The sequence below is a fragment of the Carassius carassius genome, chromosome 13 (assembly GCF_963082965.1).
Source record: "Carassius carassius chromosome 13, fCarCar2.1, whole genome shotgun sequence".
Classification (NCBI taxonomy): domain Eukaryota; kingdom Metazoa; phylum Chordata; class Actinopteri; order Cypriniformes; family Cyprinidae; genus Carassius; species Carassius carassius.
This window is the reverse complement of record NC_081767.1, coordinates 27788251-27815855: the sequence shown is the minus strand read 5'-3', so window position 1 is coordinate 27815855 and position 27605 is coordinate 27788251. Positions and strand designations below refer to the sequence as shown.

The 27605-nt window shown below is 35.0% G+C and overlaps 1 protein-coding gene across 1 annotated transcript in view; it reads right to left on the bottom strand.

Annotated features, from left to right (window-relative positions):
• LOC132156268 (C-Maf-inducing protein-like) overlaps positions 1 to 16516 on the bottom strand; it is a 29387-nt gene extending 12871 nt beyond the window's left edge. The window contains exons 1-9 of the mRNA XM_059565195.1: positions 15731 to 16516; positions 6070 to 6195; positions 5933 to 5983; positions 4583 to 4744; positions 3167 to 3208; positions 2484 to 2546; positions 1512 to 1592; positions 1319 to 1422; positions 881 to 985 (exon numbers count right to left, since the gene is read on the bottom strand). Of these exons, the coding sequence (XP_059421178.1) occupies positions 881 to 985; positions 1319 to 1422; positions 1512 to 1592; positions 2484 to 2546; positions 3167 to 3208; positions 4583 to 4744; positions 5933 to 5983; positions 6070 to 6195; positions 15731 to 16060 (1064 nt within the window). The 5' untranslated portion in view covers positions 16061 to 16516. The remainder of the gene's footprint in view (positions 1 to 880; positions 986 to 1318; positions 1423 to 1511; positions 1593 to 2483; positions 2547 to 3166; positions 3209 to 4582; positions 4745 to 5932; positions 5984 to 6069; positions 6196 to 15730) is intronic.
• Between the last annotated feature and the right edge of the window lie 11089 nt (positions 16517 to 27605).

Genomic DNA, 27605 nt, shown 5'->3' with positions numbered 1-27605 from the left:
TTTTTAAGGATAAAAGATTAAAGAATATTTTTAGTTGGGGGAACTATTAGATATATACACCATTCAAATTTTTTATTTGGTTGGTAAGATTTTTTTTAGCTTGTTTGTTTTTTAAAGTGGTCTCTTACACTTGCCAAGGCAGTATGTATTCGATTGAAAATACAGTAAAAGCTGTAAAATTGTGAGATTTGGATAATGCGTCTGCTAAATGCATTCACTGTCAATTTGTCGAGAAAGAAAAAATACACTAATATTGCATTCGGAGAGTTTCAGAAACATTCCATGGAAATTTTCATATTTGCATGCAGTCATATACAAAACACCAGCTGTTTAATTTGCTACATGGCCACAGTATTTGAAAGATCTTATTTGACTAACAAGTAACTATAGGACATCTGATCTGGTAGGATGACAAATGGAACATGGGATGAAAATATGTAAATGTGCACCTTTAAAATATCCAACTGTAGTTACGGAAATTTGTCAAAAGGCCATTGGAGAGTGAATGAGAGAACAGATAGGAAAAAAACAGAGAGGGAGCAGTGCAAGGAAGCCTAGGGAGTAAGCTTTGACACTTCTCGCTCTCTTGAGGCTTTGCGAATCATGCAAACTTTTTAAAACGGTTCCTTATTCCTCTCAGGTCAGGTGAGGACAGGTGAGACTAAAAACGTCACTACAGCCAAGTCACTGTTATTTGTCACAAAAAATACTGACCGATTAAAGCAGGTGGCAGAGAAAGCATGCATATTTAAAGACTATTTTGATAAAAAAGGACATGGAGTAATGAAGTCGGCAAAAATGATTCAGAGAAATGTTTTGAACTCCGGTCTCAAGGGTAAATCGCATCTCATGGGTTGGAAAACCAGTGAATTGGACGCACCTGTTGATGAATTCTTCGTAGCAAGAGTATATGGCAGCTAGGCACACCGCCACGAGATTGGGGAGAACCCGAGGATGAGGGCACTGTCCGGTGGGACCATGCATGCTGAAATCATAATGTGAAAAAAGGTCAGGTTAGTATAGCTCCTGCGTCCAAACGCAGTGACAGCAAAAAGAAAAGAAAGCTGTAACAGGAAGTAAGCGCAGGGCTTGGTCTTAAACGGACTATTAAAATGACCCGGTCTGATAGATAAAAGGATGTTACAGTTTGTGTATATATGAAGGCCAGGTTTGTACAGAAACTGCAAAATGAAATTCCTAGACTTTCAAGGACTTTTCAAGCACTACTTCTTTGGTAACATTGTGTCCTAACCAGGTGTGATGCAATGAGATTCCAAGCTTTTATCGCTTGCCACATTGTGAGGACAGTGTCACTCACCTGTGAATGAACTTCTTGACCACTTCCATGCCAGCGTTAAGCTCATTCAGAGCCAAAATATACTCTTGAGTAAAGAGACGGAGTCTGGGGCACTTCCCAAAGTCCTGGAATGAGAAGAAAAGACAAGAGAGTCATAAGAGGTTGTAGCGATGTGTGAATTCAAGAGCACGTCTTGTGTAGTGCGCAGACCCACCATGTTGTGTTTGAGGATTCTCTGAACCACAGGAGTGAACACTTCAATCACCACCATCGACCGAGGACGCTCCCTACAGTGCTGTGTAGAGGAACACAAAAACAGATACTGATTAATACATATATTAATCATCAAAAACATTATAGCTCACAAAAACATTATATTACAAAAGCCCTCTTTAAAAAGTACTTGGTAAAGTTATGATATCAGACATAAATAATGCACAATTACACAATACTCTACCATTCAAAAGTTTTTATTTTATTTTTATGTCTTCTCTTAAGCTCACCAAGGCTGCATTTAGCCAATTAAATATACAGGAAAAACAGTAATGTTGTGAAATATTATTATAACTTAAATAACTGTTTTCTGTTTTAATGTTTTAAAAATGTAATATTTTCTTTTGATGGCAAAACTGAATTTTATATGTCTTCAGCGTCACACGATCCTTCATTCTCATATGCTGATTCAGTGCTCAAGAAATATATATATCTTATAATCAATGTTGAAAACCGTTGTGCTGATTATTTTTTTGAGGAAACTGTGATAGCTTTTTCATAATTCTCAGATGAATACAAAGTTTAAAAGAATGGCATTTATTTAAAATAGAAATCTTTTGTAATATTATAAATGTATTTACTGTCACTTCTGATCATTTTAACGTGTAATTTCTTAAAAAAAAAAAAAGTCCACTCAAATTTTGAACATTAGTCTAGCTGTTTTTGTAGAAACTGTAAAATTGGTTTATATATTAAATAACCATGTGATGATGCATATCTTTTAAATCCTAGTGAATTAATACCATATTTGACCTTTTTTTCCTTTTAGAAGTTATTTCAGAAACACAAGCCAAAAGATTTTAAACAATCGAAATATTAAAGATTAAAATAAAATGCTGAATAAAATAAAATAGGGTTTACGATACTGAACTCAATTGTTCCCCTGAAGAATAGCCAGAATTGTCACATTTACCTTGCAGAAGAACTCACACAAGTCAGGGGGAGGGTGGTTATTCTCCAGCAAGGGTGCGATGGCCTACAGACAGATTCAAACCATTAGTCACTTCCCCACAGACATGTAGAGACTTGTTGCTTTTCATCCACATTTTTCTAGAAGTGCACATCCTTCAAAGAGCACATCTGTGTGTGCATTTCCTGTTTCTATGGCAGACCACTACATTTTCAAGTCAGTTTTCTTCTAGAGTGTGTTTCACTGAGCCTTAAGACACATTATGTAACTGCCTTTATTACACGGCTCTGTGGAATACTTGATTCTGATTGGTCAGTCACGACATTCTGAGGTACGTTATCCCTCGATAACAACCAGTAAAAGCTAGTAACACAGGCTCATCCGGGTAACAGCAGTTGGCGCTGTACTCTTGTTTGAACTATTTTTTCTTGGTGGAAGCTTTGCGTTTTATTTAGCTAATAAAATATTAAAACTCAATTCAAAATGGTGTACAATTATTTAATTATGTCATCCTGATATCTGCTTCGCATCGGGGTCCTGATCACCCAGTCGGGGAGAGAACAACCGGCTGGATGTACATTATCCCTTACTTGTTAGCAATAGAGTTTAAAGTGAAGGCAATATTATATATTTTTTGTATATATATATATATATATATATATATAAAAAAAAGCAGCCCCACTTACCACAATTATGTTCTCGTGATCCTGAGCGCTGAGGTTAGTGTTCTAGGAAGGAAATGACACAAAAGCATTATTTGCCAGTGGTGCCACGGCTAAGTGACTAAACAACCAGCAAGCCCTACTTTTAAAATGTTAATGGCCTTCTTGGGAAAGCTTGTGTACAGATAACAGCCTTTTGACCAAAGGCCAGTGAGAGGTCTGTTTTTAGACATTTTAAAACCCTCTTTGAATTCAAATGCTTGCTGTATGTGGTATTCAAAGACACAATCTACATTTGCAAATCAAAGTATGGCAGCAACCAATCTTTTCCTATGTGCAAACAAGGAGATCTTCGTTGTGTATTGATGCCATGTAAAAAAAAAGTCTCACTAAACCACAGTTACACAGGCAACCAAAGGTAACTCTTAACCTGAACGCAGACTCGAAATGAGACATAACACACACCTCAATTTACAAAAGACACTCATAACCAGAAATCAAAGCAGAATGCTGCTTAAGTTCTAACATAAAAGATGCCAGCTATACTTCAAGGAGAAACTGGCTGAAAAAATAATACATCGGATCAATTTGACATGATTAATGCACAAAATAAAAATACATTTCTTTTAGGGTTTTAGGTTCTAAATTAAGAGCAAAGTTTATATGATATTCTATTCCCTACATGATGTTAGAAGAACTGTCAAAACAAATCCTTTTTTTCTTGTCTATCAGGGAAGATTTTTTAAGAAATCTTTTATAACTTTAGAAATGTCTTTACGGTCACTTTTGATTAATAATTGCAGTCTCACTGAACCAAATTCATAAATAAACCTTTGGAAGGGTAGTGTAACTGATCTGTAAGAGAATTGAGTCAAATTGTTTATATATTAAATAACCACATGACAACATCTACTTTTTGAAAATCCTAATAAATTAAATTCTGTAAAAATGCAATGTATTCTTATTTGATCTTTTTTGTAATCATAACTTCATGAATAAAAAAAACTAAAATCAGAAGATTAAAAACAGCAATAAAATAAAGTAAAAATCTTATATTCTACTTTAGGAAAAACAAGTGTACATTTGACATATCTGATGTCCTCAATGAAAAAAGTACTCTTAAATTCAAAAACAATAAATAAATGCAGATTGTCCTAAAGTAAGAGCCCACTCCACTGTCAATATAAATGTTTTGTTGACTGTTTATTTTATTTTTTTATTTTTTTTAAGTACAATCACTCAGAAATGTAACAGCTCACTTATCCTCAATGTGCTGCATGATTTGAAGTTATCATTGCACGTGCTACACGCTAGAGTTTTGGGTATGAGCAATAATAAAAGCGATGCATGCCTTAGCAAACGCTATTAAAGAGCTTAACACTCTTGTCAAATTAAATAATTAATAAGTAGTCTTCTCATCAATTAGATGATGTGACGTACCTCAGCAAGCAGGGTGGAGATGATGTGCAGCGGGGCCTGATGGATGGATTCATCCTGCAGGGGTGAGATGAGGGCCGTATCCACCAGGGCCCTGATCTCCTTCAGAACCACGTCCCAGCGGCTCGGGTTATTCAGAACCTTGCGGTACTTGTAGATCTTTTTCTGCAGAGGAGTCAGAAAACCCAGAATGCACACACCTTTTACCAATGCAACCAGCAGTTATGAAACCGGCACATATTTTATAACCATAATGCAGCAGTGGTCATATCTGATAACAGCTTTTGAACTACATTACGGTGTGAGTTACCTCACCGAACTTACCCAGAGAAGAGCAGTGGTGACAAGGCTTGGTGATTTAGGTTTAAAGTTCTTTTTTTGTTCCATTTTATTGCACTCATGCATGGGTATTTTTTCAACCACAGGCACTTTTCTTAAATCAAAAAACCCTTTTCATGCTCTCACTAGTTAAATCTGTCTACTACCAGTTGATATATAATTTATTTTTTTTTTTTTTAAACGTCAAAAACATTTCCACTGCATCTCAAAATACGGAAACTTACTGACTGGAACCTTGATGCACAAAAACTGATGCTCAGAAATGATATTTACCATTTCCTCTATACACACACACATGACGCTCTTCACTGACACAGCTGTGTCTTTGGTAGCCAAGTATTCACTTTTTAGAAATATCCACTGGTTTATAATGGAAATAATGTCACATGTGAAGTTACAAATTGTGTAAAAAAATGATTAGAGTAATAATTCCTCACAATAATACTCAAATGGTTTATAACTTTTCCATTCTTTTTTTCAAAATTGTTTCAATGTGGAAATAACGACGGTGGCTTCTTTGTCTTGCTTAGGCCAATTTGACAATTTTATAACTTGACTGGATATGACGCACAATCAAAAACTCTACTTGCAAGTGTTATTTATTGTTTCCTCCACACATAACGACTCATATTTCAAAGCAAGCATGATCCTCAGGGACATTGCTCTCTCTTTGGCAACTAAGAATTAACTTTATATATAACTTTGCTGATTCAAAATGAATTCAAGTAATGATGCCACAACTGAGGTAGTGTAGAAAATGGCATAAAACATTTCACACAATAACAATTAAGTGATTTAAGACTGTTTGAATTTTCCATCCTAGAAAGTTTCAATATGATTGTCACATACATTTTAGTATTAATAGAAATCAACTCTTGGAATATCAAAATGCCTGTAGTTGAAGAACCAGCCACATACGTACACTTATAAAATGATACTCTCACTAAAACCATGCAAAATGTCATTGCACCGATGCTTTTTGCAAGTCTAGCCTTCCTAAATGTGTGACCTTACCTTCCACTGCATAGAGTGAAACCACTGGTCCCGCAGATAGCTGTTAGCAGCCTGCGAGTGCACACAAACATTTGCAAAATGAGTCAAAGTGTTTTCTCAACATGAGTGTTGTGAAACCGTGAGGGGGCTGGAGGTACCTGCAGGAGGACTGTCCCTCCAGGGATGCTTAGCTGGACACAGTATTTGGGGGCGTTGTCCCAGGACAGCAACTGTAGGTCCTCGATAGTGCTGTAAGACAGAGGGGCCTCCATGTATCCTGTAGGCTACAGAGACAATAAGAAACACGTTCATATTTGCAAAAAACAGTATGGGCATTCACACCTGTCAGGATGAGCGTCACATAATGCACTGACCACCTTAACAAAAGCTCTGCAGCATCATGGAAGGTAGGGCTGCACGATATTGGGAAAAAATGACATTGCGATATTTTATTTTTCTGCGATATATATTGCGATATGAAATCTAATCTAATTTTTTCTTACAAACAAAAATGGGGTGAGCACACTTTCTCATTTTAAATGATTTAAACATCAAAGTATTATTTAAATTAGAGTAAATTATTTGTTTGTAACTTCAGGATATGTTTTGAATTGTTAACATATTAACTAACATGAACTTACCACGAGCAATACTTTTGTTACTATATTTATTCATCTTTTTTTATCTTAGTTTATAAAAACACAGCTGTTCATTGTTTGGTAATGTTACTTCACAGTGCATTAACTATGTTAACAAATACTGTACAACTTTTGATTTCAACAATGAAGGCTATAGCCTAAATGTTGAAATTAACAATGTTGTAGAAGTGCAGTTTATTAATTGTAAATGTTAAATATGTAGTTAAATAGTTGAATAAATAGAATATTATTGTAAAGTGTTACAGATTTTTTTATACACCAATTCAGACGTCTCGTGAGTTCAGTGTTGGACAGGTCAGTTGTTTAAACCATTCATTAAATTGAATCGGTTCAAAGAAATCATTAGTTCGCGAATTGTGTAATTATCTCTGCAGTTTAGGATATCGCACAAGATTTGACATCACAGAAAACATTTCATCACTGAATAGGTTTTTTTTTGTTGTTGTTCGACACCATTGTGTCAGTTGATTTTGATTAATATGCGCGAGGGAGAGAGAGCAAGACAGCGCTCGTGTTGTTTGAAGACGGTGAAGGTGAGCGTGCGGCTCTCTCTCTCTCTCGCTCGCTCTCAGTAGCAAACAAGGTTGAAGTTGCAATGGTTGCTGGACACAACATACAGCCTACATTATGGATTTAAGCATGACAGGACCAGAACTATCCAATTTCTATTATACTTTATTTATTTTTATTATAATTGATGATAAAAAAATAGATTTTACACTTATTTTACACAAAACACACTTGTTGAAAAAAAAAAATGCTCCACACACACTCTCCAAAGATGATTTTTACATCCCGCATACCATAGCGGTCACTATCGGACTTGCGGACGCGGAAAGTATAACACAGGAGAGTATATATATAGTTAGCATGATACTATAAATAAATTTCATATGATGTGGCATCATCTTTCATAAGGTGACGTCAGTGGTCAAAGATTGTGGAAAATGGTTTATGAATAAAGAATTTGAAGTCCGGAGGATCATAGTTCTGAAAGTGATTCAGTGTCGTTATCGTAGTTGTAATTAAGGGTGTTTTCAAGCTTGTTTCCCCCCTTGGTGCGGATCTTTTGAGCAGGTGTGAATACAGCAATCACACTCGGATGCGACCCAGCTGTTGAGGTGGTCTCAGACTGGTTTAAATGAACTCTGGTACACTTGATAATTTCTGTCCAATGAACGGATGGCCTTAGCAAACGTGTGGTTTTGTTTATAATTTCTGGTTCACTTGCAAAAAGGTCAGTGTGAAAGTGAACCACACCACACAAAAAAATCAACATTGAATTTCATCCGGACCAAAGCAAGTGAACTAGCAGTTCCACTCTTGACTGAAGTGCTGGTGGTCACATGACCTCAAATGTCAACAGGCTGTTCCCTGATCTTCTTCCCTCTACATTAGCACACTGTGGCTGTTCCTTTATTAGCTGCCCTCCCTCCTCTGCAGCCCGGCATCAGGCTCTTCCTTTATTAGCTCCGCCCTCCCTCTACTTCTTTGCACAAACAGGCTATTGCTTTATTTGCGCTGCTCTCCTTCTAGACTCAAACCAAACCACAGTTCCTGTATTTGTGTCAGCCACCCAGTTCAGCAGAGCAAACAAGCTGTTCCTTGCTTTGACTCATTCTCTTTGCGTCTCTCACGGACAAACTCAAACAAACACTCAGCTCGTCCCCGTATAACGGAATAAAACAGGCCTGTATTTTATTTACATCCCCCATTCTTAGGTGATAGACCAACTGGCTGTTCTGCAACAGAGGTCCTGCCCCCACTGTTGCAGATTCGAGACGGCTGATTTGTCTTTCTTTTAAAGAGTCCGTGTGATAAGTATCTTTCAAATCAAGTCTCATTTCAAGTTATCAATCACGAGTCTGCTATTAGGCTTGTGTACTTTGAGACACGTGCTGCATGTGGAGCAAAACAAGGGGCCTGATGTGTCAGAAACCCAGATAAACAGCTGAAGTCTACTTGTCTCTCATAAACTCAGGGTAAATGTGTCACCACTGGGGTTTATACATCTACAGCATGGTAAAAACCTCATAGCTACAGTATTCTGTATGATGATGTGACATGTGAAGCTTGCACATCCAGCTTGATGTTCCATCTGCTTATCTTTGTGTCACTTGCTGTCCTTTCGTCTATGTCTCTCACTATATGTCCTCCTTTCCACTTCTCTCTTCCAAGAAGTCCTCCGGTTCTTTCTTCCTTCATCTCATTCAGCCTCTTTTTCATGGTGCAATTCTTCCTTAAGGAGGAGTTGAATAGCTCTCCTCTCACCATTGCTATGTTGCCATGGAAACAAAGAGATGAAATAGAGACATATGTGTTTTTTTTTGTTACCAGGGAGATCCAGATGGAAACCGATCAGAGAAAAACATCAGTGTGTTCAGGTGGCATCTCTAGAACTGACAAAGTGATCACAGAGAGCTACCTGCTAAACTGTTAGGAATCACAGTAAAAGCACAGATTTCTTAGCTTCTCATAGCAACGTATAAAGAGTGGCAAATATAAGACATATATGAATACTAGGGACAGACAGCTAAATCAATATTGGGCCATGTGAGATGCTCGTATCAGCCAATAGCTGTTCCTAATGGGCGATTAAAAATGCTGTAGTAAATTCTCCCTTTTAACACATGGTCAACACTTTACCAAAACTGTTGTCAATGTATAATGTAAAATTTCTGTTTTCAACAATTACTGAATATAAATGAAGCATTTATGAAGTCAATATTTAATATAATTTTATAACATTTCATATCTACGTCTTCAATTAAACTTCATTAGCCTATAATTGCATATATTTTGGACATAAGTCCATTCTCTCTCTAGTTACGGAGATCAATTTCAGACAGTTAAAAACCTAAGGGTTGACCACTAATGTATATTCAAGCAACACATGAGATGCCATGCTTTGTTATGACTACAATTGCTGCAAAATGTGTCTGCATTATGGATTTCAGCATGCTGGACCAGAACTGTTTGTTTTACATTATTATTTTTTAAATTTTTATTAATAAATGTATATTATTTTAATCCTAGCAAATGAGAAATTCGGCAGAAATTAACATTTTTATACTTTTTATATTTTGTAAAAACACACAACCATTTGAAGATTTGAGGTCAGGAAGATTTTGTAATGTTTTTGAAAGAAGTCTTTTATTCTTACCAAGGTTGCATTTATATGAGCAAAAACAGAAACTGTAATCCTGTAAAATATTATTACAATTTAAAATAACTCTTTTCCTTTATAATATATTTTTTAAATGTAATTTATTTCTATGTTGCCAAAGCTGAATTTTCAGCAGCCATTACTTCAGTGTCGCATGAGCCTTCAAGAAATTTGCTAATTTGATGCTCAATAACCATTTCTTATTATCATCATCAATGTTGAAAACATTTATGCAGCATATTTTTTTTTCAGGATTCTTTGATGAGCAATGTTTATTTAAATAAGAAATCTTTTGTATCAAAGTCTTTTGTGACACTTTCTATCAGTTTGACCATCCTTGCCGAATAAAGGTGTTTTTTTTCTTTTCTTACTCATCCCAAACTTCTTAAAAGTAATGATATGATCACCATTAATGGGAGAAATCATAACCTAATTGATATATCATTCTGTTACTAAATTAACTGCAATCCTGGAAATGGGGAGAGATAAAAATTTTATAATAATAATAATAACAAATAATAAACATGGATGGGCAATGTCCAAGTCATAAATTCTTGACATTTCACATGCTTTTGCGTAACTGTTCAAGCCCATGCAAATTGTGTGTAAATGGAGCAAGAATTTACTGCATGGGCACGTAAAAACTGTAACAATGTGCTCTCTCCCAAAGTAAATATGGCTTCTTCCAGTTAAACTCCTCACCCATGATATATTAACAGCAATCCATGGCAGGCCAGGAGGAGGAAGCCAATGCAAAAAAAAAAAAGTCTCCAACCAATAGAGCCAAATGTAAACTAGAGTTTTTGCCTACTTGATGATCTAGTTTCTGTGCATTCACACCAAAGACGATAAAAACGCCAAAAGCAATAGAGAAACTCAGTTACTGTACAGACAGGTATGACTGCATGCCTATGGGCCCTATACAACACTAAATTTCCAAAGACAGCTGGCTTTGGAAATTTGGAAATTCCCAATATGATGCAAATGACTATTGCATGCAAAGTTTAACAAAGGCAAAATAAATCTTAAGTTTAATATCAGTTCTACAACTGTTTAAGTATACTGACAGTGGAACTAGCAACCTTCAGATGATGTGGCTATTCGTCATATGCTTGTAATTCAGCCATATGACTATCTAGGGACAGACCTAGTTTTTCGCTTAGAGGGCTGAATAAGCTGAATTTCAAGCTACTGTCATCCATTCATGCGTCAGCCTAACCACAAATTTGATGATCTAAGATGGCTTATGTGACAAAAGGAAATTTGTCGGCGAATGTGTTCATTACGGATGTGGCAACGTCAGTTCCGTTTCAAAACCTCAACAGCCAGCAGCCGAGCAGATTAAAAAAGCTCACACATAATCGAAGCAACTGATATCATATGGTACAGCTGTCATTTTAATTACATGCAACATGAGTTATGGATATGCACCTATATAGGCAATGGTGTCAGAATGAAATCTCCATTTTAAAACATGTTTTCAAATGCAGTAAAAAAAAAAAAAAAAAAAGTAAAAAGTATTTTCCAAAAATTATTTTATACCCTAGGATTTATTTATACATATACAAACACACACATATACATATACATATACATATACATATACACATATATATACATATACATATAATATACATATACATATAAAAAAAAAAAAAATACACATGTATATATATATATATATATATGTATATATATATGTATATATATATATATATGTATATATATATATGTATATGTATATATGTATATGTATATGTATATGTATATATATATATATATATATGTATATATATATATATATATATATATATACACATATACATATATATATATATATATACACATGTGTATTTTTTTTATTTTTTTTTTATATGTATATGTATATGTATATTATATGTATATGTATATATATGTGTATATGTATATGTATATGTGTGTGCTGGATGCACTTGGTCGAAGCTGAAACCAAAAAAGCTTTTTAATAACTATTTATTACTAATGCATATTTTGGCTGCTCAATTATCAGCCAAAAATTGCATTTTTGGTTTTTGGCCTAAAAAAAAACAGCCAAAAATATGAGCTGAAAATATTCAAAACTTACAAACCCCAAACTTATTAATGATATTGCAGATGAAGCAAACTTTATCAAAGTTGTTCATCAAGTATTCACTATTAGCTAAAAAAACAAGAGTCAAAAATTCTGGAAACCTCATTCCAAAGCTGATCATGTGGACGCAGTGCTATACATTACATCTGGCCCTCTCAAATAAAAATCCGTGAAATATTGAATCAATATGGCTGCACTGTGTTCCACTTGAATATGCATTCCTAACATTTTACTAAGTCATCTTTAAGAAATGTCAACCAGTTCCATCAATTCAGTCATCCTTACAGCACCAATAATGAAAAATTGCTTCAATATCAAGACACAAACAACCCAGTACATGCAAAACAATTAATCTGAAACCTTGCCAGTGTTTGAAAATGTCCTCCTAATGGCTTTTCTGTGCAACAAAAACAAAGCCAGCTCTTACATCTCAATTACAGAGCTTATTTGGATGGTAGCCGAGGGGATCTCAAGGAGCCAAAATAGTTTATGTGCCTAGTCATGACTGTAGCACTGTTTGTTTACAGCAGAAAGCCCTTCAGTACTGTTAAAATGGTTTGTTCCTGTTTTTTTTGCCGCTGACATGGTCACATTTAGCTGAACACGTCACAACCAGACATGTTCAGCTCTAGTCATCAGCATTGCTCAAAATGCGATGACTCTTCAGATGTGAAGAGTACTGTACAGAGTTGCGTTTGTTAACATGTCCTCAAGCTCACAACCGGAATATCATTTCATTTGTACCCAGGTGTTCAGCACCTAACCCAATCACAAAATAGCAAAACACACCACCTAAAAACAGTCGTGCAGCTCTCACCTTTCTTTGCAGTGTTTATACACAGGACATGTTATGATCTATATGGGCTGTTGTCTCATCTGGTACTTCATCTAATTACCAGGACCTGATGTGAAAAGAAACTATAGTCTGCATCACAAACAAAATGGTGCGCTTGAGGGCATCGGCATAAATGTGCCTTTAGAGGCAGGGCTTCTGATGTCTTTCTAACGAAAGAGTGACAGGAAGCATTTATAATGGCTTGCTGTTATGCAAATATGATTTAGACTCTGAGAGCTTAGAGACGAGGGTGAGTCACATCTTTCATATCTTCTAGTGAGATCATTTTCCAGAGAGCTGACTACGCTTATCGAAAATACGCTATCAAAATGCCAAATGTTTTTGTCTTTACTCAGAACTTAAGTTCTTGAGAAAATTGTGGGTGAAAAAAGCTGGAATCTTCAGGAAAAAGAAGGCATTTATCATCAGACATGCGTCATGAGCTACATCCACAAAGCAAACGAGGTCAAATATTTTAAGAACATGTGAGCGAGATAATGTCATTTCAACCCAAATGACAACCTAGCAGGGTTTGTGCTGGGAAAAACACCAGGTGAGGAAACCAAAGCATCCAAATCGAACTATTTATATGCTTAAAATCAACAATAAGGCCTTTCTGTTGATATACTGACCCCTTTCTGAAGCACAATGGTTCGATGCACAGTAGAATCACAAACAGGCCAAAAGAGACCATTAGCCACAGACAACTACCTCCATTAGCTATGGTCAACTGAGCATGGGTCACTAGCTAAACATCTATTAGAGACCTTGCTAACTGTAGAAGAAAACCAATAGGGAATGAGAGGACTGTCAAAGTACTAAAACTATCCGACCCTTTTTTATTTATTTTAATTTGTAAACACTTTTGAACGACATAAACCTCTGCAAAATGACTGCATATAGCTACACACATAAACATACGCTCTGTGTTTGGCTTGGGTTAATCTCAGCTAGCCTCCGAAATCCCGAGGGCCTCTCAGTGTCAGCGGCTGAGCTTCATCCGACAAGCAGACCGTTGTTAAACAAGCAATCTAATTCATTCTGAAGCATTCATTTGAGGAAGAAGTCAACGGCTAATTCGATCATATCAGAATGATGAAATATTGCTGTAAAATTTAAACCTTTAATTTAATCATCCATTTGATGATGGCATCCTGTGAGGATGTCCTGAACGAAGACACTCTACAAGACTCCATTGGCACATCAGAGATGGGATTTACTCAGCCGAAACAGGCAGAGGGTAAAATATGACTGTCCTCTTCACATGCACACCAAACGTCGATGAATAACTGGTCGCTTCCTGTGCAGTTTCATGTTTTTGCTTTTTAAAAATAACCGCCATTGAGTGGATTCCAAGAACTCTCCCAGGTGGGTGACTCCACTGTGACAGTGACCATACTTTCCATAGATAAGCCTCTTGAGCAGCAATTAAGATGTATGCACAAGTGATGTTTTTGAATATCTGAGCATCAGACGAGGCTTAAAACCTACAGGGATGTGAATAAACATCAGCAAAGAAAATGATTTAAACTGACAATAATTCAATTCTGATACTGTATCTAGGTATCAGCATTTTGAAGGGTGTGGGTCCCTGGATTTTTACTGGTTGTTACCCCCTGTGAACATTTAAATGACTTATTTATGATTCATTCTCCAATACACTGGACTCTGATCAAGGTATTTGGAAATGAAAACTCAATTTAATGATGCATTATTAAAACGATATAGATGTTTGCAACAGGGTGATTCCATAGTAGAGTGCTTTTTTTGTACCTCGGGAACATATGTTAACAGTGGCTTTAAAAAAAGAATAGCTGACACCAGCTTTCCCTGTTTGTTTTTATAGCCAACACCTTCTCCTTGACATTAGCAAACACGCACATTTAGATCGAAATGGAAATAAATGAGAGAATTTTGTATGTAGTCTCTTTAAATATTTTTAGATTTTGGTTGACATTACTTCATTTAAATCATTTTAAGAGTCAGCAAGTTATGCTTCGACCATGTTATGAACTCCCTTACATTTAAAATAATGTGAAATTCAAAAACAAATATAATCATCTTTCCATTGCGTCAACTCTCTAAGGTCATCTCTCATTTCTTTATATGATTTTGTACAGTAAACAACAGATTATTAAAAACTTGATATCTATATAGATAAAAATATAAATATTAAATTATTTCTAAAACACACAAAAGGTGACCTTATGTGGTTAAGTTAACTGTTAATTCTTATATGTATGTATATATGTATGTATATATATATATATATATATATATATATATATATATTTATATATGCACAAATATATGTATATGTGTATGTATGCACGTATTACATTTTGAGATTAAGCTTGAGGTGGTGCAATGCAGATTCTTAAACCATAAAGACTTTTTTTTTTTTTTAAATAGACATTTCTTAGAATGACCCCATCAAATGGCAAATCAAAAGACATAAACCCGGAAAACGGGAAATAATGAAGAGGAAGCTGTTAAGTTATTATTATGACGTCACAGTGTGTTTTCAGACCTGTTTCGAAATACATCCGCTCAATATGATGCATTTCTTTCTACGATGTGTTTCATTTTCTCGAGTCAGATGTTCCCTAAATGATTTACATTTCAGAAACCAAGTTGTTTTGAGGATGCTGGTGGACAGTAAGCCAGAATTATTTGTAAATGTAATATTGGTTCCGGATAAATGTCATTCTTAAATAAAAATGTAAGAAAAATAGAACGTATTTCTCTTTTTAAAAGAGTTCTTCCATTCCTAAATCTAGGAACGGCAAACAATCCATCAAACCGATTAGAATTAATCAAGATTTTAATGACCGTACTTGTTTAATCGATGTTTTGTGTTGTTGCAGGATACTGAAGCGTACTAAAACTCTGTATTTAACTAAATTGCCACTGAAATTTTTGTTGCGTTCCTTACTTTAACTATATACAAACTGAATACATACTGAATACTGAGCACAATATGACACGGTTTTAAATATGGCCATTCAACAGCCACACGTCAAAGCGACCCCTGCAGAGCGGATCTTACCGTGGCAGACACCAGGCTGCTGTCCGTCAAGGTGAGGTGGTGGGGCTCCCACCTCCGTAAATATTTGGAGGTGAAAATCTTACTAAGGAAGGTCCGTGGGTGTTTGACCACGCACACCTGGATGTCCCCCTCCTGGAGCAGTTTGTATCTCATGCCACTGCTGCTGTGTAGAAGGCTCCTCTTGCTGCAGGGCCCCGCTTTGTGATTATTATTCCCCTCCGGCGGCGGCTGCTGCGTGGATATTTCCCCCAGCAGAGGCTTACTCTCTTCGGACGGATAAAACTGATTGTTGTGCAGCTCATTTCCACCGCCGCTCCCGTTAAAATCCATGATTCCCCTCAGCGAAAATCGACGGCGTTGAATCAGATCAGGTGGCTGTCTTTTGATTTCGAGGCCGAATAATGGTCGTTCCGGTGTTTGGCATATAGAGGCTCACGCGATCCACCGCGATTCGACCTCAACGGTGCTACGCAAAAGACAAGGGTCGGTGACTGCGAGGATTGAAGCCATTAAATAACCCCGTCGAGATGAGGAAGGTTCGATGAAGTATAATGTCTTTCCTTTGAGCGTCGCGAGCTATTCAATATGTTCGAGCCATTGCCGTCTCCGTTCCGCCTCTCTCCACTGCATATTATTCCAGTCTTCCCGCTCCAAATACAAAACAATAACAAGGTACAATATCCACACTGTGTTCAGTTTTATTTGTTCTTCAGATGCTCGGAATCATGGTTCCCTTTTCTGTCTTTTTTCCTCCCTATCTCGGTGGAGGAACCGAGAGCTTCGAGAGGGCTGCGTGTGGATTGGTCCTGACTCGTTCATGTGATACCGGAGTGACGTCAATGGGGAGGCGAACGGATGCGCGTCTCTGTTTGATAGGGAGCGCGCACTTCCCTTCTCTCGAGCAAAATGGTGAAAAGAAAGAAGGCATATGGCAAACCGTTTTAACATTTATTGATAATTTACATTGCAAATATTTTTTTTGTCCAATTGGTATACCTTTTAAATTTCAGACTAGCAACTATATAGCCTACTAAATAGAGGTTAAAATCTATTCAGTTAACTTAATTTATGTTAGTTCTTATTCCTTTGTTACTACTGACTATACCTGTAGTGTCAATTTTTGAAGTCAGTTTTCAGTACAGAAGACAAAAATGTAATTACATATGTAATAAGTAATTTCAACATTTATCTCACAATTCAGAGTTTACATCTTGTAATTTGTCGTTAGATTTTTCTTTTTTTTCTCATAATTGTGAGTTTATATCAGAATGAATGAATGAGCTTTATTGCCAGGTATGCTTACACATACAAGGAATTTGTTTTGATGACAGAAGCTCCGCAGTGCAACAGAATGATGGCGACAGAACAAAAAACACATATTAAAAGAATAAAAAATACAAATAAGTAGTTAAGGAATGACAATACAAATTGACAATTATATGTGCAGGTAAAAAATGGGGCGGCAGTGGCTCAGTGGTTCATGTAGGTTGTCTACAAACCGGAAGATTGGTGGTTCAATCCCTGGTTCCACCTGACCAAGTGTTGAGGTGTCCTTGAGCAAGACACCTAACCCCAGCTGCTCCCGACGAGCTGGATGGCGCCTTGAATGGCTGACACCACAAGCAAGCAAGCAAATTTTTATTTATATAGCACTTTTCTAAACAAGTTAATGCAATTCAAAGTGCTTGACAAGGAAACAATAGTAACAGCAATTAATAAAATTAAAAGAACAAAAAAAAAATAAAATAAATAAATAAATAAATAAAATAAACCCATTAAGATACATGATAAAAATTGAATTTATAAAAATCAAAGTATGAGTAAAAATAAATAAAAATACATCATTACAACAAAGCAAAGCACAATATAAAAAGGTTTCATAAGATTTTATAGGAAGGCCTGACTAAAAAAATATGTTTTTAATTTACATTTAAAGCTATTAATGTTTTCAGCACATCTTATGTTCTCTGGAAGGTTGTTCCAGAGGTGAGGAGCACAATGGCTAAAAGCAGCATTACCAAATTTTTTTGTTCTACTATAAGGTACATTTAAAAGAAAAGAATCTGAAGATCTCAGAGTCCTTCTCGGTTCATATACTATAATCATATTTGAAAGATAGTCAGGAGCAAGTCCGTGCAATGCCTTATAAACTAATAAAAGATTTTTAAAATCAATTCGAAATCTAATAGGTAACCAGTGTAATGACTTTAATACTGGTGTAATATGATCTCTTTTTTTGACTTTTGTCAATATGCGAGCAGCGGTATTTTGGATTAATTGTAATTGGTTAATTGTATTCTTTGGTAGACCTGTAAGAAGGGCATTACAATAGTCAAGTCTGCTAGTAATAAATGCATGCATTAATTTTTCTGTATTGCTCAGAGAGAGAAATGATCTTACTTTAGCAATGTTCTTGAGATGATAAAATGCTGTTTTAGTAATATTGCGTACATGTGCTTTAAAATTAAAATCAGAATCAAAGACAACTCCTAAGTTTTTTGCCGCTTGGCTTGGGTTTAATCCGAGTACATTTAATTTAGGGATCACTTTTTCTCTCTGCATTTTTGATCTAATAAGCAAAACTTCTGTTTTATCTTGGTTGAGTTGTAAGAAGTTTTGTGACATCCAATCATTTATGTCTTTAATGCAATTTACTAGGGAATCAATTTGTACAGGGTTGTCTGGAGACACAGCTACATACAGCTGTGTGTCATCTGCATAACTATGAAAAGAGATACCATGCCTCCTGATGAGTTGACCAAGAGGTAACATATATTATTTAAAAAGTAGTGGTCCTAAAACTGATCCCTGAGGAACCCCACATGGTACTTTATAATATTCAGACAAGGTATTATTAATGGATACTACAAATGTTCTTTCACTAAGATATGATATAAACCAATTTAAAACTGTTCCAGATAGACCAACAAAGTCACTTAATCTATTTAAAAGAATCTGGTGATCTATTGTATCAAATGCTGCACTCAAGTCAAGAAGCACCAGAACTGAAGGCCAATTTCTGTCAAGGTTTATGTTTATATCATTTACTACTTTAATAAGAGCGGTCTCTGTACTATGATATTTTCTGAAAACCCAGACTGAAACATCTCTAGTTTCGAATTATCATTTAAGAATGTACTCAACTGATTAAAAACGATTTTCTCTAGTATTTTACTTAAAAATGTAAGATTTGAAATGGGTCTATAACTACTAGGAGTTAAAATATCTAAACTCCCTTTTTTGTACACAGGTTTTACTAGGGAAGATTTAAGGTCAAAAGGGAAAATGCCAAGCTGCAGGGAGTGATTAACTATCTCAAGGATATCAATAGATATAGAATCAAATATACTTTTAAAAAGAAAGGTAGGAATAGGATCAAAGGAGCAAGTAGATGGTCTCAAGTCTGTTACAACATTTCTTAGTGTCTCAACATCAACCAAAGTAAAACTTTCCATTTTGATAATATTCTCTACACTTAATAATGAAGGGAACATAATTGATTTATTATTATGTATTGAACAGATTCCTGATCTAATATTTATAATTTTATCTCTGAAGTAGCCAGCGAACTGTTCACATTTCCCGTTTAGTAACTCAGAGCTATCAATTTTATGATTTATTAGTGAGTCTATTGTGTTAAATAATAATCGGGGGTTATTAATGTTTGCATTTATAAGGTTTGCAAAATAAGCTTGGCGTGTTATACGAATTTCTTTATTATAAGTGTTAAGATTTTCAATGAATTTATTTAAGTGAACTTCTAATTTAGTTATACGCCATCTTCGTTCAGCACTTCTACAGTCTCTTTTAAGTTTCATAGTCTGATTTGTCTTCCAAGGAATTTTCTTTTTTGTAGTTAACTTTTTAGTTTTAAGTGGAGCAACAGTATCAAGGGCTGATCTCATTCTATTATTAAACTCATTTACTAAATCATCATAGGATGATGGTAAAATGTTCCTTTCATAACTATTATAATGCATTGTGAGATTTTCAGCCGTTTCAGAAGTAATATAATGTTTTTTAACAATGCGTTCAGTTGCATTTAGTGCAAGATGATCAATACTCTTAAAAAAGACACAAAAGTGATCAGATAATGCAAGATCAATGACAGATGTTATATTGATATCTAATCCGTATGTTACAACTAAATCTAAAGTGTGTCCACATTTATGGGTGGGTACATTTACATGCTGTTTAAAAGACATGCACTCCAATAGTTCCAAAAATTCTTTAGCTCTAATGTCTGATGAATTGTCAACATGTATGTTAAAATCCCCAATTAAAACACAGTTGTCATAATTCATATGAATGACAGACAGCATATCAGAGAAATCCTTTATGAAGGCGGAGATGGGTAATTCTGGTGATCTATATATTGTCACTGCAAGTAGACAAGGTTGAAAGTTTAGAAAAATAGCATTATATTCAAAGGTATTAAATGTACCAAGGTCAATGTCCCTTCCCTTGAGGGTTTCTCTGTAAATAGCTGCTGTCCCTCCACCCTTTTTTCCTTTTCTAGTTGAAAATGTATAGGTATAGTTAGGTGGACATGTCTCAATCAGTGTGGCAGGTGCATCTGTGCCGAGCCAGGTCTCAGTAAGAAAAACACAGTCCAAATTATAATCACTAATAAGATCATTGATACAAAATGATTTGTTTGTTAATGCTCTTACATTAAAGAGAGCCATGTTAATTTCTGTTGATTTAATTACCATGTGTGTTGATGGAATAGACGTGCGAATTTTCAATAAATTATGCATATTTGTTCCCACTGTGTTTTTCTTAGCAGTGTAGTGACGAACTGAAATAATAGGTTTTATGAATTCAACAGTAGTACATTGGGTAGGTAGTCATGATAAAATATGTTGTTCAATATGACGTGCAAGCATCTGGGCGCCCCTGTGATTTGGGTGCAGGCCATCTCTCTTAAAGAACGCAGGACGGCCCCAAAACAGATCAAAATTATCTATAAAAATGACCTTGAATTTATCACATGTAGATTTTAACCAAGTGTTTAGGGAAAACAGACGACTGAATTTTTCAATTCCCTTGTTGTAAGTAGGCAGTGGACCTGAGATAGCAATATTTTTCCCTGTGTTAGTGAGAGAAGTGAGCATAGATGTAAAATGTTCCTTTAAAGTTTCAGATTCACGGCATGAGGTATCGTTGCTACCGACATGTACTATAACAGTGTTTGCAGTTACGTGTTTCCCAAGCACATCAGAAAGTTTTGCGTTTATGTCCAGTACCTTAGCTCCGGGAAAACAATGAACTGCTCCTTTAGCTCCGTGAGAAGGGAGTGAAAGACCTTGGACGTTGGAATCACCGATTACCACGGTGGAGGCAGGCATTGTTGTTGAAGATGAAAAAGATGTAGAAGGTAGAGCGATGGGAGTTTGATCAGGAGGTGAGTCCTGACCCAGCACGCCAAAACGATTTGCCAACTTCAGTTCCTGAGGTGGCCGAGTTTCACGCGTTCCTCGCTTTCCTGCATCAGTCACCCGTTTCCACTGATATTCCCTTGGGCATGGTGTTGAGCAAGAATCCCTTGAGCATCTCATAGTCGGAGCTGCAGCGTCTGAAATCAATGGTGGTGAAAGTTCCTCGGTCAGCGTGTCCATACACGGTTCTTGTACCGGGAGGGTTGTTGCAAGAAGTGCCGAGTTTTGTATGCCCATGCCGGCGGATCCAATCAGTACAGTAGAATTAAAAGTATCTTGAATTTTTAACGTCTCGTTTAAAACGCCGTTTAGTTCATTCATTCGCTGCAGCTTCGCGTGCATTTCAATAAGTTTTTCTTGCAATTCTTTGATTTTGTCACATTTTGAGCAAATGAAGTTTTCCACAAAATCCTCTGCTCTAATGATTAAAAACATCTCACAGAGTTCACATTTTTGAGCCCTCTTGTCCTCACTGGGTACTTCCAATTCATTGGCGTCAACAAGTTGCGTTTCTTTCTCCACTGTGGTTTCTGCCATCTTGGTAGTCACAATACAGTCGGTGTATGAATGAGTGAGTGAATGGGTGAATGTGAGGCAACTTGTAAAGCGCTTTGGATGGCCATGTGGTCTGTTGAAAGCGCTATATAAATATATGCAGTCCAAAAAATGCACAATGATATAAAAATATCTCACAATTTGGATTTTTCTTCTTAGAATTGAAAGTACTTTATATATCTCACAATTTTTTAAATCATAATTGCAAGTAAAGTCTTAATTGTAAGATTTGACAAATTGAAATAACCCTATATTATTATTATTATTTTTTTTATATTTATTTTTAGTTTTTAGCTTCCATAGACAATAAACTTTACTATTGTTGCTGGCAAGCAAATTGGAAATTATTTAAACTTTAATTTTATGGGGATTTTCAGATATAAATAATATAAATATTAAACATACTAATATTAAAATATACAATTCACTATTGGATGCTTACTAGTCATTTTTAAAATACTTGTTTAATATTAAAATCGCTTGCCATAGTGGATACAGAGTTGTCATACTGGCATTTTCTGTAAACATTCATTTTAAGGCTTGTTTGTTGCTAAAGATGAGCCATCTGTCCTGTGGTTTACAAGCTTTCATAATATATAACCATGTCACCTAAAAGTATTATAAATAGTATTATAAAAAGTATATTTTTTGTATTATAAATAGGCCTGCATACATTTTTCAGAGTGTGAATATTATTCAAAATCGCTTTCTACAAAAGAGCTATTGAACATTTCCACCAATACTGCAAAGAAAAATAAATACTGCTTACTAGATGCAAATTGGCCTTTTGTGACTAATTGCTTCTATAGTGGGGCAAGTTGTCACAATGGGAACCAGCTGTTTGTTGACCCTGATTCATGATTTTTATTTGCTTTGACTGGAAAATGAAATACTAAGGTAAAAAAAGCCATGTTTAACAACAGCTTAGTATTTAATATGTTACTAGTTTTTTTAATGGCTTTTCAGCAGTCTTGTTTAATATGAAATAAAACAGCATAAATAGAAAAGGAAACAAAAAGTTCAAAGCATTGTTGTATATACGTATAAACTGTATACATACAAAACGTGTGACAACTGGCCTTGACCTGTCTAAAAACACGTTCAGAACTTTTTCTTTTTGTACTAAACAGATACTACATAACTATAATTAACTGAGTTTGACTCCAACATACAAGCATTTATATGTTCATGAATGTATGCAAAATTAAGTTTGAAGCTCTCCTCATGTTGCAGTTCACAGCACTCCATCCGACTTTTGTTTGGTTTAAACAGCAAAGTCTGAAAATAAATAGGCCCACATTTGGTCATTTGAGTTAGATATTTATTCAACTGGGATGCGTCTTCTGACCGCTTGCTCTCATTCCGCATGAAGTGCACAAGATTTCTTAGGAGGCCGATGCAAGCAGGGCCACCCACACTCTAAACAAAGCCTCAGTCACAAAAATGAACACTATCCCGCCTCTGACAACAATGTTATTGTGCTTGTAATCTTTCCTAATGCATTACTGACAACATATTTGATCAGAATGAGCCATGGTGGTGCAGAGCAGATGACCAAAACCAACAGAGATAATGTTTGTTCATACACTTCCAGATTTCCAAGTGATAAAATCCTTCACTGAAATTCACCAGTGCTCAGATGCTAAATGACTTATGAAACGTTCTTTGTATCAGCAAGTTAAAAGGAAGTGAGATTCTTATGTGCTCTTTCGTTCTATGATTGACTATAATGCACCAGTGGAACTCATTTGTTTTACTTGAAGAAATATATTGCAAAATGAACAATATGTCATCATTCACCGGCATGTCAATCCAAATCTGTATGACTTTCTGTTTTAAGAATATCCTAGTCCCTCTTTTCCAAATATTTAATTTCAAACTTTTTTATTTTCAATAATATAATCAGTCCAAACCTGTATGACTTTCTTTTTTAAAACAGACTCTTTTCCATATAATAAAATGCCAAATAAGAAAATGTATAATATTCAGTAATAATTCTTCAGAATATCCTACTAATCTTTTCCATATAGGAAAATATCACACTTTCATTATATTTGAAATTAAGTGGGCTGAACAGTCTTTTTTAAAAAGAAGTTTTTTTCTTAAGGATATGATAATTACATATTTCCATATAATTTAATTTTACACTTATTATTTATTATATTCAATATTATAATTTCTCCAAGTCTGTTTGACCTTCTTTCTTATAAATATCCTAGTCACTCTTTTCCATATTTTTTAAGTCAGTCATTTACATAATACAATTTCATAATTCCTCTATATTCTATAATATTATTGACCTGTATGACTTTCTTTCAAAAGAGTCCATATGGTAGTTCTTTTCCATATGGTAAAATTTCACACTTTTATTATTTTCGATAATATAATCTGTATGACTTTATTTCTGAAGAATATCCTAGTCATTCTTTTCCACAAAATATCACACTTGAATTTTTTTCGAAAATAAGCGACCTGAACATTCTTCAGAAATACATTTTTCACAGAAAACAGTCAAGTGGGTTTGTTTTGGCATGAAGGTGAATAATTAATGGTAACTTTCATATTTAGATGATCGGTTTGTACCACAAAGTTATCTGATGTGTTTAGTTTCCTTGCCGCATGCAGTGTCTCAAGGACTGATACCAGTCTGATTAATCTCAGAGGAAAGATCTAAACATTCACACACTCTTCTGCCTTTTTGCTGACGGCTTGTTCCATGCATTGGTTGCTGGGATGAAAGCATCACATCCCTGCTGGGAATACTGTGGTAATGTTGTGCTGTGTATGCAACCAAAATGGTGAGTAAGAAAAGCAAACTACATCACTTGACTTCCCCAATCGAATGATCTGCATGCCTCCTGACCAGTCCCTTGACTAGGAAGTGAATCAGGCTGTACAAAGTCATTCACAAATCAAATCAAATGGAAAGTCTTTTGTTTATGGTGTGAGTGAACATGGTGGGTTGAAATAACTTAAAGTGCATTCAAATGAGGTTTGCATGCACTCCAACTGGGAAAAAGTATTTTCTTGCTCTGGTCTTTTCCCATCATACTTGCATTACTCAGTCTGACCAACGGATTATAAACAGTCTATTGTTTGGACCATATATGCTACAATTTATCACAAACTGCAAATAGAGTCACATGCTGTAAACTTATTACTTCATGAAAGTGAAACAGCTGTCTGTGGTTGCTTGGTTCTTTGATGATAGGGCCTTTACAGGAAACCCTCTTGTAAGCAAGTAACTTAACTCAAAGATGCATAGTGGGTTCATTTAAAAAGTGTCATTTTTTCTTTATGTGGAGTCTATTTTAGGACCATTAATACTTTTGAATTATGACATTATTTTCATGAAAATGAAGCACATTTTTCCCAAGTTATGTCTGCTGTTTTATGTTTTCCATCATCAAAGTTCTCAATTATATATATATATATATATATATATATATATGTGTGTGTGTGTGTGTGTGTATATTTGTATTACAGTATTTATAGTACATAAAGAATTGGGGGAGATTTAATTGTCATGAGAATACTGTCATAATGCAGAAAATATGAGCCAGAATAAGCTTTGTTTTCATTTAAATGAAATAATACAACAATAATAATAATATTAATAATAATTGTTTAGTAAAGTTTTTGAGCATGCACTTTGTCAATAGCTGTAGCTCAAAATAATTATTAAAATTAAAACTATTACAATCTTTTTTATTCATTTAAATCAAATAAAATGAAAATTTTAATAAAAAAAAAAATTATTTATTTCAAATATAAAGATGTAAGTACTTCATTATATATATTATATATATATATTTGCTGAACAGCACTAGCTAGCCATCACTGTCTCAAGTCACAAGATCTCCGGTTAAATGTAAGTCCTGTCATGTGAGCAGCACAGTTTACCCCATCCTTCAGTAATCCTGATAATCCCATGCCTGTCCTGCACTGTTTAATCATACACACAAACACGAGACCCAACATATTCATAGACACAACTTTTGATGAGGCACCCATAGTGGCAACAGAAAACCCAAACTTTGTTAACATTCCAGAGTTATGCAACAATCAAGACTTGCTTACGAGAGACTAAATTCCCCGGCATATTTCAGTTTTACAAGATGTTACTATGACTTGTGTACTGAGTGAACAGATGGGGTATTCACTAGAATACTCACTGTGTCACCTTCCTGATGGAATGCCTCTCACTAATTATTAATCTCTATTAACTGAGAGGAATCAATACTGGTGTGAAAATACTGCATTGCATTTAAACCATAAAGAATACTTTCACAGAAACATTTAAACTCAAAATCAAGAGAGAGAGAGAGAGAGAGAGAGGGGGAAACTATAATTAATTTTTCTTATTTTTCATTTTAACTCAAAATCAATGAAAAAAAATAATTTGTCTATTATCAAATTATTGATAAAAATTTATTCTTTATGCTTAATTTTACAATGCAATATATATATATATATATATATATATATATATATATATATATACAAACACTGCTGTAATATTTCATTTTAGATTTGTAAATTCAAATAACTGAAATCCTAAATAATTGATTATACATGTATAATCAAAATATATTTATATATATATATGTAAATAATATAACAATGCATATGATGAGATTTTATTTCATTAACTGACGTGACGGTATACTCATGATAATTAAAACACTGAATCAAAAAAAATATTAATGGTCATAAAATTTCGTTTTGAATGAAACCATTTTTAATTTTCCTTTCGTTTTATGCACATTTTAAAAACCACATAAAAGACACACAACCAACTTCGGCATGAGATTTTATTACAAGGCAGATTTCAACATTACCTCAGAGGCAAATCTAAGCCTGACTTGCACTCCAAAATAACACAAACAAGGAATGAGAATTCCACAGTGAAAATGGGCCTTTAGTACCAGAACACCACTTTGCATAATATAAACATTTTTTAAATCACAAAATTCTGGCAGACACCAAGCGTTTTAGTGTTGTGCACAAATGGAGTCATGACAATGTTTATAGTAAAAGAATGTGTTGATCATTTTCATGTGCATGTATGAAATCTCGGCGAGGAATACACATTACATTCATGCATAGTTGATATACTCCATGTTCTGATAGTACTTCTACGTCAATAAAAACAGCAAATTTTGTTGTGATATAGAAATGACAACTTCCACAAACATTGGTAAGTGCACATCTTTAATTTAGTGACCAGTGCATTGTTGCAAACCATGTTGGTACAAACACCACAAATGGGTCCTGTCATTTTTTTGGTTGCATTCTCATACCTCGAGATCCATTTTTTGACAAAATGTTAGTGTGTGAAAGTGTGGCATTTATACCTGCTATTGGTCTGCATTTCAATAGTGGTGAATATGAAATGTCCATCCCTTCAGTTAGAACAGACAGCAGCAGCTGAATCATGCACGGAACAAATGGGGTCACCAGATGCCAAAACTGTCCACACTGAAAGGAAAGCCAGTTCAGAGGTCATTCACAAAATATATCTCGCCACATAAGGGTGAGACCAGCAACTTGCATCTATTTCTGACATGCTGTGGTGTTTTGAGTCCCTGGATACGAGACCAACAGTAATATGTGATCGGTTAACATGAAAGACATGATAGATGAACATGATAGACACATGAAATATGCAAGTATCTACCATTTTCAGTTTCAACTTTGACAATACAATGCATATGGATTAGTTAAAAGTCGTGTTATTCTTGCTAATGTACTTCTGATCAGAAAACATAAGGCTACTAAGGTTAACTGCTGAGACTAATTAAATGTTTAATGGCATTTGTTAAACAAATTTAATATTAAAATGCTTAATTCCATAAGGTTCATTTTCAAAACAAGAG